The 15,744-nt window shown below is 44.4% G+C and overlaps 1 protein-coding gene across 4 annotated transcripts in view; it reads left to right on the top strand.

The window, feature by feature from the left end:
- Window positions 1-15,744, top strand: part of BCAS3 (BCAS3 microtubule associated cell migration factor) — a 467,999-nt gene that overhangs the window by 70,643 nt on the left and 381,612 nt on the right. For all 4 annotated transcript variants that reach the window (XM_079955512.1, XM_079955511.1, XM_079955513.1 and 1 more), the window contains exons 10-12: window positions 269-345; window positions 1,873-1,956; window positions 9,984-10,154. In XM_079955512.1, the coding sequence (XP_079811638.1) occupies window positions 269-345; window positions 1,873-1,956; window positions 9,984-10,154 (332 nt within the window). The remainder of the gene's footprint in view (window positions 1-268; window positions 346-1,872; window positions 1,957-9,983; window positions 10,155-15,744) is intronic.

Genomic DNA, 15,744 nt, shown 5'->3' with positions numbered 1-15,744 from the left:
CAGGGCCAGAAACAGAAGCACTAGCTGGGGCTGTTGGGAACTGGAGTCCAGCAATAGCTATGGTGCAGGCACAGGTTCCTCATTCTTGAACTAATGCAGCATCCTTTATCATGGGAAACTTTGTGGCTATACCTTCGTTTAAGCTCAAGTTTTCCAGTGGAAAAAGGAAACTGAGATAAACACCCATGCAGCTTCTGGTTCCCCCTGTATTTTGTTGTTCATAAGAAAGTCTGTTCCAGTATTCTCAGTGTTCCTTTCCCCCCAACAGGCTGCTATCCTTGCCCAGGGCCAAACATGAACCCCATAGCTCTAGGAAGCCGGTGGCTGGCTTATGCAGAAAATAAGGTAAGAACTCAAATGCTTAAAGGTACATTTAGGTACATTTACTAAAGTTCTGTAACTGCAGGAACGTTGGCAAGGATGTTAAGCCTCCTAGTGGTTCCCTTGCTATCATAATTATGATTTATTATGCTATCGGCGTGCGTGGTGCTTTGTGACCTAAGGAGCTTACAGTCTACATTTCCACGGCGAGGAAGTCAAGCGATGGAAAGATGGGGAGAGGGGGGAAAGGTAACAGGATGAAGACGTGTGTGCTTTTGTTTCCGTTGGATATGGTGCCAAATGCCTTCTAGGGTTGATATACATCCAGAATTTCCCAGAAATACTGTAGGACATGCAGTAGGAAGCAGTGTCCGGGTGGAAATCTGCAAAATGCCTGGGAAAATCCAGATGTATGGCAACCCATGTTGGCCGTGTTGTTTTTGCCAATTTTCCTTAGAAAAAGTTCAAAAATGTCATTTCTTTGCAATTTTGAAGCTCAAGAACTTTGGGTAAAGTTTTAAAAAGCTCACTTTTCACTTTTTGAAATGTGGCAACCCTAGCCTTCACATAATAAATGCAAGGAGAACATACATGGAAAAACCCACCCATCCCTGGCCTGCCATAAAATAATAGGCATTTTGCTAGTGACAAATGATTATAGAGGCATGTCTGTTCATGGTTGTAAGGAAGCTCCTTATAATTAGGTTATACAAATGGGAGATAAAAGTGGGATCTGCAACAAAATGCTGCAGCGTGGCAGGGTGCTCCTGTTCAGGTTTCTAGCTGCTTCGTTCCATTCTCTCCTCCCCCTTTCCATTCTAGCCCTCCTCTAACAACCAGCCATGACTCCATGGCTGCTGTGCACTCTCAGTCCTCATTGGGCTGTTTCAGAAGGATTTATTCCCTCTTCCGCCAATATTTCCTTGGGATTCCTGCTGGTGCTTTCCTCTTGTATGTGGACGGAGCCATTTTGGCTATGTAAGGACCTGCGCGAGCTCAGTGCAAATGAGTCAATGCTTCAACCCAACTTGCTTTTCCTGCCCAATCCCCTGTTAAATCAAAATATCTTTTTAGCTATATGGTGCTTTTTCACAAGCTTACCCTTTCTAAACCTTAAAAATATCTATATTTCAGAATATGTGGTACCCTTCTGTCCTTGGCATGCCAACGGCTTCAAGTTGTCATGGATCTGAGTCTCACTTATAGGCACTCAGTTTATGTTGTGAGAGGGCTGCCAGCTTTGTATCTTTTCCCTCTCACCAATTTCCCCATTCTAAAGTTATTGTGTGTGTGTACACACAATAAACACACATATAAAAGGCAGAGTACCTGACAGTCTGGGTGGCACCCAAAAGATTATTTTAAAAGGGGGAGAGAGTGAAAAACGTTAACAGTTTCTTGAGGTTTTGGGGGCTGTTTGTTTTTGTGCGATCTGTATGAAAAGAGGAGTCCAGGGAAGGATCCTACGCCCGCAAGAGGCATCTAAACGTGTCAGAATTGACTTTGCAGTTGACTAGGAGTGACACTGGCGCTCTCCCTCTTTCTTCTCAGCTGATCCGGTGCCATCAGTCTCGGGGTGGGGCCTGCGGAGACAACATCCAGTCGTACACTGCCACAGTCATCAGTGCAGCCAAAGTGAGTATGTCAGCAGCCACTGGGGTTGGGCTCGTGTCGTCGTTTTTCATTTTAATTGATGGATTTGAAACTTTTTTTAAAAAGCGCAGATCAGGTTTTCAGAATGGTGCATAGGATAAAACAAATATACAAGAGCAACAGTCCACTCCGCCCCAGAAACAGATTCTGAAACTTCTTTTAAAAATGCTGAAACTTGCTGTAGCCCAGGAGTGAGGAACATCAGGCCCAGAGGCCAAAGGTGGCCCCCATGACTTTTCTGTCTGGCCCTTGGATGTCTCTCCAGGACATACCCCTCACTGATCCTTCTTCACATCCTCCTTGAGTGTTTTTGCCTGGCTGGACTGTGTCCTTGAACTCTGATAATAACTTAGGTCAAAGGCTTGTTTGGTGGATAACACAAGGTCATCCCCTACCTGCCAATCTGGTCACCCATGAAGTTCACTGGGTAAAGCAGCTCTCAGGCTGTTATCACACAGGGTTCTTGTGGGGATGAAATGGGGTGAGGGAGTTGTGTAAGCCACTCTGAGCTCCTTGGAGGAAGGGTGGGATATAGTAATGAACAAGTGTAAATAAAGAAGTGTAAATGTTGACAGAGAATGTAAGAATTTTTACTGTCATAGGGACTAGCAACTTGGTTTAAAGAATATGGAAGTTTAAAGAATACGAAATCCGTCTGCACCGATTGCTGCACCCTAGTGCTGTGAAATATGTGCATTCCTATGTACATTCTGTTTTCACTAACAACAAAAACAAAATTGCAGTGTTGGTCAGCAAATGCTTGGCTCTCGCAGGCTCTACTGATTATAACTTGCCAGCTTCTCACTTTGCGAGAGAAAACATGGTGGTTTTGAAGAAGAGGGATCAGAAAGGGAGTTTTCAATTGGAGAGGCCTGGCTGACCTCAACAAAACAGCAACTCCAGAGAAACCCACAAAGGGAGGCAGAGGTCATGCAATTTCCTTAGGAAAAACAAATAAAACCTTAAAAAGGAAAAGAAATGTGTGTCCCATAATGATGACTGCCAATGCCAATGGAGCCACGGATAAATGGGGAGAAAAATCACAGGTTTTGTATTGCTCAGGGCAAATGTGGACCTTCCTTCCTATGAGTTGTGGGTGGGGATATTGTGTTGAACTTTTGCAGTCTGTCAAGTTCTTCACTATTACTGGGAAGGAAAAGCAGTATCTTTGTTTCCCTTTCTTAATTTTATCAGCAGCATCACACTGTCATATATACTTGGCTATTCTTTAAAACAACAACAAAACTATTCATTTTTAGATTGCCACTTGCATGTTTAAATAAGGATGCCTTAGCTGCCATCCAGTGAAGCAGGAACAGATGGATCAGCTGGGTATTAGGAACATAGGAAGCTGCCTTATTCTGAATCACACCATTGGACCATCTAGCACAGCATTGCCCACACTGACTGGCAGCCCTCCAGGGTTTCAGACAAGGGGCATCTCCCAGTCCTATCTGCAGATGCTGACGATTGAACCTGGGACCTTCTGGATGCAGAAAAGATGCTCTACCACTGAGTACAACCCCCCCCCCCTTTTGGTAGCCTAGCTTTATTTTCCCATTCCTCTTCCTTTCCTCCATGCCCTATGACGAGAGTATTCAGGGAGGGGAGAATTCAGCTTCTAGGCTGGGAGACACTCAGAAGCCTCAAAGTGCTTCCAGAGGCTGTTACCCTTTACCCTTCCCTGAGTTCCAGCAGAATAGGAATTGTGAAAGCATATTCTCATTTTGTCCCAGTTTCTGGGGAAAGCCAGGAGCAGTTCTGGAAGCCAGGAGGCAGTGCGGTGTAGTGGTTAAGAGCGGTAGACTCATAATCTGGGGAACCGGGTTTGCGTCTCCGCTCCTCCACATGCAGCTGCTGGGTGACCTTGGGCCAGTCACACTTCTCTGAAGCCTCTCAACCCCACTCACCTCACAGAGTGTTTGTTGTGGGGGAGGAAGGGATAGGAGAATGTTAGCCGCTTTGAGACTCCTTTGGGTAGTGATAAAGCGGGATATCAAATCCAAACTCTTCCTCACTACTTCTGACTAGGGATGAAGGAGAAATTCAATGCAGTTCACATTTAAAGGCAAAGTTCACCTAATTCACACTTATCGAAACCATACATGAAACGAACCACAGCCATCTTTTGAAATTGGCACTTCTGTGAATTTTGCAATGCCATCCTGCAGCCAAACAATGTGTCCAAAAATGCAAATACTGGGGTGATATAAAAATGCATACATTAGAGAAATCAGCATACCAAAATGCATTATATTAGGGGAAATTACTTTGCAGAAATGTGTACGTTAGGAAAAACTGCCTACAAAAATGATGTTAGGAGAAATTTCCACATAGGTGTTGATGAATTTTCATGCACACTGTTTTTTGTTTTTTTTAATGCAAACTGATTTGGAAGTGTGGAAAACTGAACATAATATTTGAGAAAATATGAAATCTACAGGTTCAGCCACCCCAACTGCCAGTTTTGGTAGCTCATGGTGGAGGGGAGATTGAAACCAGGAACTTAGTGTTAGCTACTTCTCAAAGCCAGCTGTCATGCTATAATGCCACAACATGGCATCACATTAATGGGAAACCAGACATTTTAAAAATATATAGAAATAAAATCTGTTGTTTTTTTTAAATGCAGACAGTGGTGTTATGTTATCAGCATTTTTAACAGAAGTCCTTTTACGTTTATTTCCGTTGACGACGTGACAGGCTAAAAGAAGGATGTTCTTCTGAATGTCAAACAGCAAATCTACACACCCAGGTTTCCATGTCACTCAATAACATCTGTAGTCACTTCTCTCTTTGTGTCTTTTAAATCCCAAGCTGGCAGAAATGATTTGACACTCCCCACCCTCAAGCACCCTCCCCCAACAAAAACACCCGGGCATCTGCTTTCTCTCGTTACTTGATAACTCCTTAATGAATACTAACAGCTTATGTGAGAGCCTGGCCATTAGCACTAATGGATCAGGAGGACAGCTGATATGGCATGGGAAAGGTTAAAGATTACCAAAGGCGGGGGGAAAATCAGACGTCCCTGCTAGAGCCTATGCACCACTCCTGCAACAAGTTCAAAATACCACAATAGGTTAAAATATTACAATTCATAAAATGCATGGGTGACATCCAATGCAAGTTATCTTCTGCCAACCTGCTGGCCATGTAGGAACGTAATAAAAGTCTTTCTGGATTGAGCCAAGGCCCCATCTAATCCACCAACCTGTTCTCATAGTGGCCAAATGATTCCTGTGTGAAGCCCAGAGGCAGGATCAAAGTGGGACAGTGCCCTCCCTACTTGTACCCTTGTCTGGATCAAAACTTAGCACTTCTGCACTCTGATGCAACCCCACTGAAAGGCTCACTGTGTGAGCATGTGTGAACAAAAGAAGCGCATCCTGGGTCAAGACACTGGCCCATCTAACGCAGCATCCTGTTCTCACAGTGGCCAACCCGATGCCTATGGGGAGCCTGATGGCAGCAACAGCAACTCTCCCCACTTGCGATTCTGAGCAACTGTTTTTCAGAGGCATTCCGCCTCCAGTACTGGAAGTGGAACATAGCCAGTAGGACTAGTAGTCATGGATAGCCTTGTTCTCCCTGAGTTTGAGTTATCCCCCTTTGAAGCTATTTCTTCATTTATTTGTTTATTTCAGGATTTCCCAAAGTTGGGTATCCAGCTGTTTTTGGACTACAATTCCCATCATCCCTGACTGCTGGTCTTGCTAGTAAGGGATGATGGGAGTTGTAGTCCAAAAACAGCTTGTGACCCAAGTTTGGGGAACCCTGGTTTATTTATTCTTTTATTGAAGTATTTACATGCTGTCCACTCACACAAAATGTCAAGGCAGTTGGCAATGTAATATACTGCAGAGCAATACCAAATCAACTACAGGAGTGAGTGGCTCATCTAGAAAAGAAAACTGAACAACTGAAGAGGCCTGTGGGCATAGAAAAGTCCTCAGGATACGTCTGAAGGTTAACAGCAAGGATGCCTGCAGTATCTCTGACGGAAGAGTGTTCCACAGCATGAGATCAGCCACATGAAATGCTGACTTCTAGTGGAGTCCCGTCAGGCTTCTGTGGCACGAGGGACAACTAGGAGCATTGCACAAGGGCTCCCTGACTAACCCAGGATAGAAGGGCTCAGGGAGTCCTTAAGGTTTCCTGGACTCAAGCTACTCAGGGGTCAGATATTTATTCGAGTAATCATAGTTCATTTATATACTCAGTTTTCCACAAATACCTTATGCTTAAAGGAGCTCACAGAAAACAGTTAGTTTAAAGATAATAATAGCGGAGCAACCACAATACAGGCATTCCCCCCCCCCACTTACACACAATCAACTTCTCTCCGTTTCTCATTTTTCCATTTTTCAGTTCTCCACATTCCACATCAGTTTGTGAATTATTGTTTTTAATTCTCATGAAAATTCATCAGCTTTTTCCATGCAAATTTCTCCTAATATACACATTTTGTATGCAAATTTGCCCAATATTAATATATCTGCAAAGCAATTTCCACTAATATAATGCATTTCATATGTTATATTCCTGTTATATGCAATTTTTTTTTGCATGTGACTTTGCAGAAGAACTGCATTACAGAATTTGGAGTAGAGCACGTTTTGAAGGATGCCTTTTTCTGCTTGCATAATGTTTCGGAAGGTGCAAATTTTGTAGGTTCTCCTTTAAACTCACGTTGAATCACCTTTCTCCCCTGTGTGTATAGGGGAGCGTTCAGCTGTGCTTGACACATTCCTGAGCTGTAGTGACCTTGCTTGCCAGATCGGGGCGTCGTTGCTAGTTCTTGAGTCTCCCCTGAGAAGCCACAGTGACCCTGTTTGCCAGATGTGGGAACAGACAGCAGCTCCTGACCAGGCCGCCACCACGGCAAGGGGTAGCCTTTTGTTGCTTCCTCTAGTAATGCCTGTTGAAACAAAGCATATGATCCAATGTCACCACGCTCCATATTTCCTTGCCTTTTGCAAACAACACCTTGTGAAACATGATGGCGAATCTCTTTGCATTATGGTGCTATGTCACATGCTTTAAGTTACTAGATGTTACTGGAGAAAGATAAGAAAAGAAGACACAAAGCTGCTGTTCTTGGTCACAAAAGCTTCCTTTTAATTCCAGTCTATGGTTGTACTGAATGCATTTGAAACTTGGGTGGGAGGGAAAGGATTGAGTTGTAATGTTCTTGTATGCCCTGCGATGTGCTTGTATGCCTCCAGTAACAAGGCATCTTACGTCTGCATAAATAAATTAAATGAAGCTCTCTCTCTAACCTGCTCTTTGATTATATCATATCTCTCTCTCTATGTAAAATTTACTGTGCGTTTATAATGCAGTTCCTTTCCTGCTGCCTGGAGTATTGCATCTGCTCGTAATTACAGACGTTTGTTTAATCGCTTGTGGATTATAAAACGGTAGTGATTAATGTCTTGTCGAAAACGGTAGTGTATGTGTGTGTAGGAAAGGGATCTCCCCCCCCCTTCCGTAGAAGAACCTTGAAGAATAATGTTGTAAAAGTGTTCCTTTTTAGGCCCCTTTTATCAGAGATCAGGGCTGGGGAAGTTGTGGCCCTCCAGATCGTGTTGAACTACATATTCCATCATCTCTGAACACTGGCTGTTCCAACTCAAGCTGATGCGAGTTGGAATCCAGGAACATCTGGAGAGCTACAGGTTTCCTACGCCCGAATTAAATGGTTAAATAAATCTGGGAGCTAAAAGGGTGGAGCCAATAAACTGGTTCTTCTCACTCAGTCCAATGCTTTTATTCATGTACTTACCTTAGAGGGAACGGAGGAAATAATTGGGCACTAGAGGCGAATGGGCAGACTAGGAGTGGATGGGAGCTCTTATCCTCCAAATGTTTCCAGAAAGCATCTCCTATCATCCCTGGCCATTGGACATGCTGACTGGGGCTAATGAGAAGTCCAACTTCTGGAGGGCCACAGGTTCCCCTGCTCTGTTTGAGATAATAGAGCCCCCTTTATCCTATGGGTTCAGCTTATTATGGGACTGGGTGTTGTGATAATACCCTTCCCCCCAGAGATGGTACTCGTGTCTTAGGCAACAAAGGGCAGCTGAGTGATAGTGTGAAGCCTCAGCAAGAAGATCCTGACTGATGGATCAGGCAAAAGTTCCATCTAGTCCAACGTCCTGTTCTCACAGTGGCCCACCAGATGCCCCAATGAGAAGCCTACATGGAGCACTTGAGCGCAGCATCGCTCTCCTCTCCTGCGATTCCCAGCAGCTTGTATGAATTCTCAGTCCAGGCCTTGTACAAAAGCAGCTTGGTTCTAACACCATGCTACCAGAGGCTGCGGGGATTTCTAGGGTTGCTACCCTTAGACAGCTGATCGCATCAATAGGCCTACTGAGGCAGTGCATATTGCATCTGGTTGCTTGGAGTGTATGTGTGTGTTTTCCAAGAAATTGTTGGCATGCCAGTTGTTTAAGGATTTTATTCCTTCCCATTTGTTGGGGGAGCTTTAAAAGGTTGGAGGTGGGGGTGAGGGATAAGACACCAAGACACACAAATGACAGGATATGTCTATTGCTAAAAGACTTAAAAAACCTAAAGACTTTTCCCTTGATGAAGCCTGGCTGGCTCCGACTTTTTCTTCTTTTTTTAAAAAAGTGGTAGCATCTCCATTAGCATTAATAGGGTAAGTACATCAACTGAGGCATCTCAGAGGTTAATCGGGCTTCCTGGCTGGATCGGTGCCGTCGATACACAGTGGCGCCTGGTTCTGTTGGCCCCTTCAGAGGTTTTCCTGACAACACACTAACAGAGTCTTGTGTGTAAGTCATTTCCCCATGAATAATTCAAGCCAAATGCTCGGCTACTAATTGATGAACACTAATGTGTTTTCTAATCACTGCAGTTTGAGTTTTTAGCACTAAACAAAGCAGTTGCAATTGATTTGTGGCTTGTCCTCCAGTCCGTCATCTGAACTGATTCCCCCCTCAATACTCCCCCCCTCCCTGCACACCACAACCATTTGGAATTTGAATGAGGAGCTTCATTTTGTCATTTCGCATATGAGTTTTTCCTTTTCTCTGGTCTCATTTCTGCATCTCCCAGAGGCCCTTAAACTTATAAGAACTTAACATAAGAAGACTGTAAGAGGAGGCTGCAGGATCAGGCCAAAGGCTCTTGGTAGCAGGAACTTAGGAATACACCAATCGAACAGATGTGATATGCTGAGATAGAAGGACATCAGAAGAGCCCTTCTGGATCTAGTCCAGTAGTGTCCTGTTCTCAGCAGTGGCCAATCAGATGCCTAGGGGGAAAGCCCAAATGCAGAACATGAGTGCAGCAGCAGACCTCCCCACTTGTGATTCCCAGCAGCTGGTGTTCAGAGGCCTGCGGCCTGTGACAGTGGACGGAGAACATAGCCATTGTGGCAAGTGTCCATGGGTAGCCTTTCCCTCCATCACAACATCTTGTGGGAGCAAATTCCATATTTCACAATGGCGCTCCGACTCAGAAGTAAGTCCTATTGAATTCAGTTCTTCCCACTCCCAGGTATGCATTCTGCAGCAGCTACAGCTTCCAGACTGGCTTTTCAATTACGTTGACGCTGCTGCTTATTTATAATCTGCTCTTGAGTCTCGGTAATAAAATCACAGTAAAATTATACAGCCTATCTTCAAAGGAAAGCCTGTGCAGAGTGAGTTGCAGCAGCCCAGCCAGGGAGGAACTGCAGTAGCTAGGTTCTGTCCCGTCAGGGGAAAAGATGGTGTGTGTGTGTGTATATATATATATATATATAAAGAGAGCATGTGCGCTAAATAATAGGTTCTGTGAATATGTATACATTTTCTAGCGTTATTATTCCTTCTTACTTTGGTGCAGCTTTTTAAAGGAAATGCAGTGTGTAAAGGGTTTCACCTTCATTCTCAAGTAGCTGTTGCTGTGTAACTTGCTTACAAGAGGCAAAACAAGTGCTGCGGTTAAAATGAGTTTTGCGTTAACCGTTCTTTTTATTTCATTTTAAATAGACCATAAAAACCGGGCTCACCATGGTTGGGAAAGTCGTGACCCAGCTGACAGGCACTCTGCCATCAGGAGCGACAGAAGAAGAAATCTTAGCTCACAGCAATACCCGACGCAGTCCCTTGGTTCCCGGGATCGTCACGGTTATCGATACTGAGACGGTTGGAGAAGGCCAGGTAAGAACATATTCAGATGAGCAAAACAAAATAAAAACATGAGTCTAAAAACTTTCACTGTTGGAACTATTCATCTTTAGCACATGGGTAGCTAGTCTGGTGCCTTTTTCGGTGCAGAGGTTCACTGCCCTTCCCAAGCTGCCACCTAAAGCAAAGGCAGGGCTAAAGGTAGGAGCCTCTGGGAGCATCTCCCCTCTGCTCCACCTCCCAGGCTTTCCCAGGGCACAGCCTGAAAACCGCTGCACACAGAAGATTGGACAAGATGGAGTGGTTGCTATGTGCTCCAGCTGATCACTGCATTCTGCGGGTGATGGCCTCCTGCAGGTACCATCTTACCAGGAGGCCCGTTCTTCACCATATTTGTAGCAGGCCTCTAGCATGGTGGCACCTACTTTTCAGAGCGCTCTCCCGTCTTTCTGGAACCTCCTTGAACACCTTCCCCTTTTAAGTAGAGAGCTTTTCCAGCCTACCTCTGTGTTGGAATGGTTTTTAGATTTCATTGTTTGTGTGTTTGGTGCCCTGGGCTTCTTTGTAGGAAGGGTGGGATATAAATGTAATAAATCAGTCCTCATCAGCTGCAAGTTGAGTTTCCTGGAATGCTTAGGTAGGTGCACCTTTGTTATGATGCTTGTGATGTCATCAAGTTGCGCTGCTTCCTTCTCACCACATTGTTGACTGCTAACAGCAGGACAAAGACATAACACTGGCAAGTCATGATGGAGCAACAGTGGAAGACTCGACACGAAATGGCTGTTTGCTGTGGCAACCCTGTGTTTACTGTTGTGTCTAGTTCCACCCTGAACCCTCAGCTTATGTGATGATTTTTGTAACAACTGATGCAAAGTATAGCCCTGTTTTGTTTTGAGTTCCCCCCTGTTTTCCAACCTACCCACCCCACCCCCACGGGGGCTAAGATTATTTGTGGGTGGAATGGATTTATTGAACGGGAACTGCTAATTGGGAATGAATGAATGAAAGCCAGCTCTCATGCAGCTGAAGAGGACTCAGCTAAGTGACATTTTTGACAGTGCCAAGTGTGAAGTGTCGCTCCGCATCTTTCTTGTAATTGCCCGACACTGATGTTGATTGGGGGTGACCACTTGTGTGATGTGGGTATGGCCTGATTGCAATGATGAATCCGTAATGGAGTGGGACCACCCGAGGGCCCAAAGCAACTGCTAAGAGAGAGAGAAAGGTTGAGATTGTGTTGCTTCTTAGAGGGCCTCATTGGCAGGCTTTAACTATTGCAATACTGAGTAAGAAGAGTCCTAAGGAGTAACTTGCCATTGATCCTGAATGTTTGCACTAACCTCCAACATTTTCCAGTTGATAGTAGGTAAACAGTACTGTGCTGGCAGTGCTTCCATCAATGGCATCTAGCCACAATGGCTATGGTGTCCCTCCATCATTCGAGACCAGTATGCCTCTGAATACCAGTTGCTGGAAACTGCAGGCAGCTAGAGCACTGTTGCATTCAGGCCCTGCTTGTTGACTTCTCATGGGCATCTGACTGGCTGCATTTAGCTTTTTTCTAGCAAGTATCTATAGATAAAGTGCATTGATATTGGAACCATCCAGTGCTGAATGGTGGAACATTCAGAACCAACAAAAAAAAGTCCTTCACATAGCACATAGTCAAATTATGGAATTTCCTCGCACAAGAGGCACTGATTGTCAACTTGGATAGCTTTAAAAGAGGATTAGGCAAATTCATGGAGGATATACCTATCCATGGCTACCAACCTTGATGGCTGTGTTCTGCCTCCAACTCTTAGACAGCAGGCCTCTCAATACCAATTTGTTGGAAGTTGCAGGAGAGGAGAGCACTGTTGCACTCAGGTCCTGTTTGCCGTCTTCCCACTAAGACATCTGGCTAGGCACTGTGAGAGCAGATGGGCAGCTGACCTGATCTTTTTGTGTTCTGTTATTTTGCCTAATATTATTGTCTGAGAACACCTCTCTCCTCCCCACCCACCATTCCTATACAATGCCTAGTAGATGCAACATTCTGTTTTCTCTGCATTGGAAAAGAGGAGGTTTTATTTTTATTTTTGGGTGGGGTGAAAGATGAACTAGAAAAAGGAAGTTATCCCATCATAAGATAGCAGACTTCACTGTTTGGAATGAGCCTCACTGCCTGTAGCATCTGGAAATAGTATGTGGGGCATGAGCATCTATACCAGTTAACAGCTTCACAGCTTAACTATCTGAAGTTTCTGAACACAGGCAGCTCCAAATACCATGCATTGCAGTAATCTCTCCTAGAAGCTGTCAGGGCCTAGATAGCTGCACCAGATTTATTAATTATTGTTTATAGCATTTATATCTTACCAGTCATGAGCCCCACATTACTGTCGGAGCAGGAGCAGGAGGAATGGTGGGAACCTGGGTTGGAGGGAGACATTTTGGAATGGGGAACAACGGTGCCTGCTCTATCCTCTGAACTTCCTGCAGAGCAGAGAGCCTCAGTGGAGGCTGGGGAGGGATTTATTCATCTGAAGGGGGAGGCTGAACAGGAGGATGCAGGCTTTGTCACCTAGAACCAGGCAATGCCTTTGCAGATGGGGGAGACCCACCCCACCCCGATGGAGCACACGCTTGCAAACTTGACATTCCTGCAAGGGAGCATGCCACACCTCGCCTTCAAATGAGGGATGGGGAAACTTGTTGGGACATCTTCATTGCTTCCATCCAGTTCAAACTTCTTGCCCTGCTCCTAAACTCCCAGATCACGACTCTTGAGTGCTGTGCCTGTCGCCAAGCCTGTATCTTTACTTGCCTAAGTAAAGGTCTCTTTCTTCCAAGTAAGAGGCTCTGCCTCTGTATTTTGAGCCAGGACATTGCTCTCCCAACAAGGGTTTCAGGAGGAATACATGGTTTACTGCTTCCACCTTCAGTTTTATTCTCTCAACCATCCTGTGAATAGGCAGAGGTAGGGACTGACTCAAGGTTACCAGCTTCATGGCTGGGTGAGAATTTCAACTTGGGTCTCCTTGGTCTAGGTCAATACTCTAACCCATTTTTCCCCAACCTAGTGCCCACCAGATGCTGTTGGGACTCTAACTTCCACCAGCCTCATGGCCAAGGATGATGGCAATTGTGATCAAGCAACAACGGAAAGGAATGGTGTTGGGGGAGTGCTACTCTACTTAACCACACTGGTGCACAGAACAAATCTGGGTCTCCTGCACTTCAGTTTAAACCATATTGTGTTCGACTCACTATGCCGATAGTCCTTCTCTTTCCCACACACCCTAATTTTTCTAAAATAACAATTGTTTTTCCAGCTTCAAACGTGTTGCTTGGAGCCTGTTCCTTGAGAAACCGGTTCAAAGAAATACTTTCTTCGTTTGACCTCCAAGGACCTACTTAAATGCAAAATAACACGAAACCCAAAAGGTGGTGGGGGAAACCCCAAATATTTCATTTTAAGTTTTTATAAGGTTCAATTATCTCAGTATAAGGTTGTTGATCCATTCAGAGTTTATTATGCTTTCCTGGAAAATATTTTCTTGGCTTTTCCTACAGTGCCAGGAGAATGGGCCAGGGGTGGGGTGGGGGAGCGGAGAAGGCAGAAAGAAATTCTACTTCATAAATTTCTCATGAAGCCTTTTTTAATGCAGTCATTATTTCTGACGTTCAGTGTCTGCTCCCAGACTCCTCCAGCAATAGCTTTAGTAATAAAATGATTTATCTTAGGTTTTTAAGTTGCCTTATATATGATTTAGAGGATTTTTGTCTGTAATGAACTTGGCCTCTGATCTTTATAGCAATCGTGAGCCAGCCTGCTTAATGGATTTGGTGAAAAACTTTGGGGGTTTTGTAGTGTGTGAGTGTTGTGTATAGGTGTAAAAAGAAAAGCGCTTGAGTTATTCAAGTACATGGTGAAATATAAGTAAGGCATTATTGCTAAGTTGAGGGTTCCGGGTTTTTGGGTTTTTTTGTCTGACGCCCCTGAAGTATCACAGAATAACTACAGGCTCTGTATTTGGACTATTCCAAGCCAGGAATAACATGCCAGCCCTTGTTCTTTTGAGCCTGGGGATCTTGAAACACTGTTGGAATTAACAATTTAGAACTTTTCCAGTGGTGAGGGTGGGCCTCAGTGTTTTGCAGAATGATTTTCATAAAAGGAAAAGGTATTTTGCCTGCAGTTTTTGCTTTCTCAGTCCCTCAGGTCTCTCACCAGCCTGTTGTCATGTCTCCCGTGTGGCCAGCGGCTTATGACGGGCCAATATAATAGAGTCCATAAGAACCTAAAAGGAGCCTGACTGCTGGATCAGGCCAGAGGCCCATCTAGTCTAGCATCCTGTTCTCACAATGGCCAGCCAGAATGGAAAGCCCATCAGCAGGGCTTGAGTGCAACAGCCTGTTGTCCACTTGTGATTCTCATCAGCTGGCATTCAGAGGGTTCCTGCCCCCAGTACTGGAGGGAATCTGCATGCAATTCCTTCTCACCTCTGGTTACCAGGAGAGTGGCTGCATGCACACCATACATTCTACAGCACACAGCTTTCCCCAAAGAATCCTGGGAGCTGCAGTTTACTCGCCCACAGAGCTTCAATTCCCAGCACACATAGCAAACGGCAGTTCCCATGATTATTTGGGGGAAGTCATGTGCTTTAAATGTGCGGTGTGGTACGCACAGTCGTGGACTTTCCCCTCTTGTTCTCACAACAGTTCTGGAAGAGCAAGTTCAGAGAGATTTAGGTTACTTGGAAAATGACCCTGCATATCTGAGATTTGAACCCAGTTCTTGTGACTTGTGTACTCTGAAAAGCTTACTTAGAGACCATACAGTATATGGGAGAATAAAGGTTTGCTTTTCTCTTCAGGCTGCGGAACCTGTTGGACGGAAAATATTTTAGTGAACTTTTCTCAGCACAGACACCTTTTTGTGAAAAATTGCTTGTGGTAGCAGTTTACGTAGTCAGCCCCCAACAGTGGTAGTTTTTGAAACAGAACTGTAGCATCAGGTTATATATATATATATATATATATATATATATAGTTGAATTATTGGACTTGGCTGTTGTGTTTATATTTGAAAGCTGAATAAAAATAATTACCGAGAAGCCCAAACAACTTTGTGGTCAACCCAAATACATTAACAAGGTTTGTGAGCTTGTTTAAACTTCCTTTTAATGAAGTGTTAGCAAACTTTTCAGTTAGATGTAATGGTCGTTTCTTTGGAGCCATCAATTAGTTGAAATGAGTGAAAACAAAGATATACAGATTTCCTCTTTTTCTGCCCCCCTTCCCCTAATTGAAATTAAACGCATAAACTTTTAGTGGCTGGACTGATGTTTTCTTTTGACCTTTTGATTTTTGACTTAATTAATTCATTGGGTGGGACCACCCAGAGTTGGTCTGAAATAATGACCTTTCTCAAAAGCCTTGCAGTTTTGGACCTCACTTTAATCCTGCTAAATGTCTTGTATAGCTGATGGAGAATGCATGGTAACAGAAAGAAAAAGGAGCAATATTTTTTTATTGCAATAGTTGCCCTAACTCAGCCTCCCCCAACTTAGTGCTCTCCAGATGTTTTGGACTATGACTCCCATAAGTCACAGCCAACAGAGTCTTCAGG

Source organism: Podarcis cretensis (genome assembly GCF_951804945.1).
Source record: "Podarcis cretensis genome assembly, chromosome: 15".
In the NCBI taxonomy this organism is placed as follows: Eukaryota; Metazoa; Chordata; class Lepidosauria; order Squamata; family Lacertidae; genus Podarcis; species Podarcis cretensis.
Note: the sequence above shows the minus strand (reverse complement) of the source record. Positions and strands in the feature narration are given on the sequence as shown.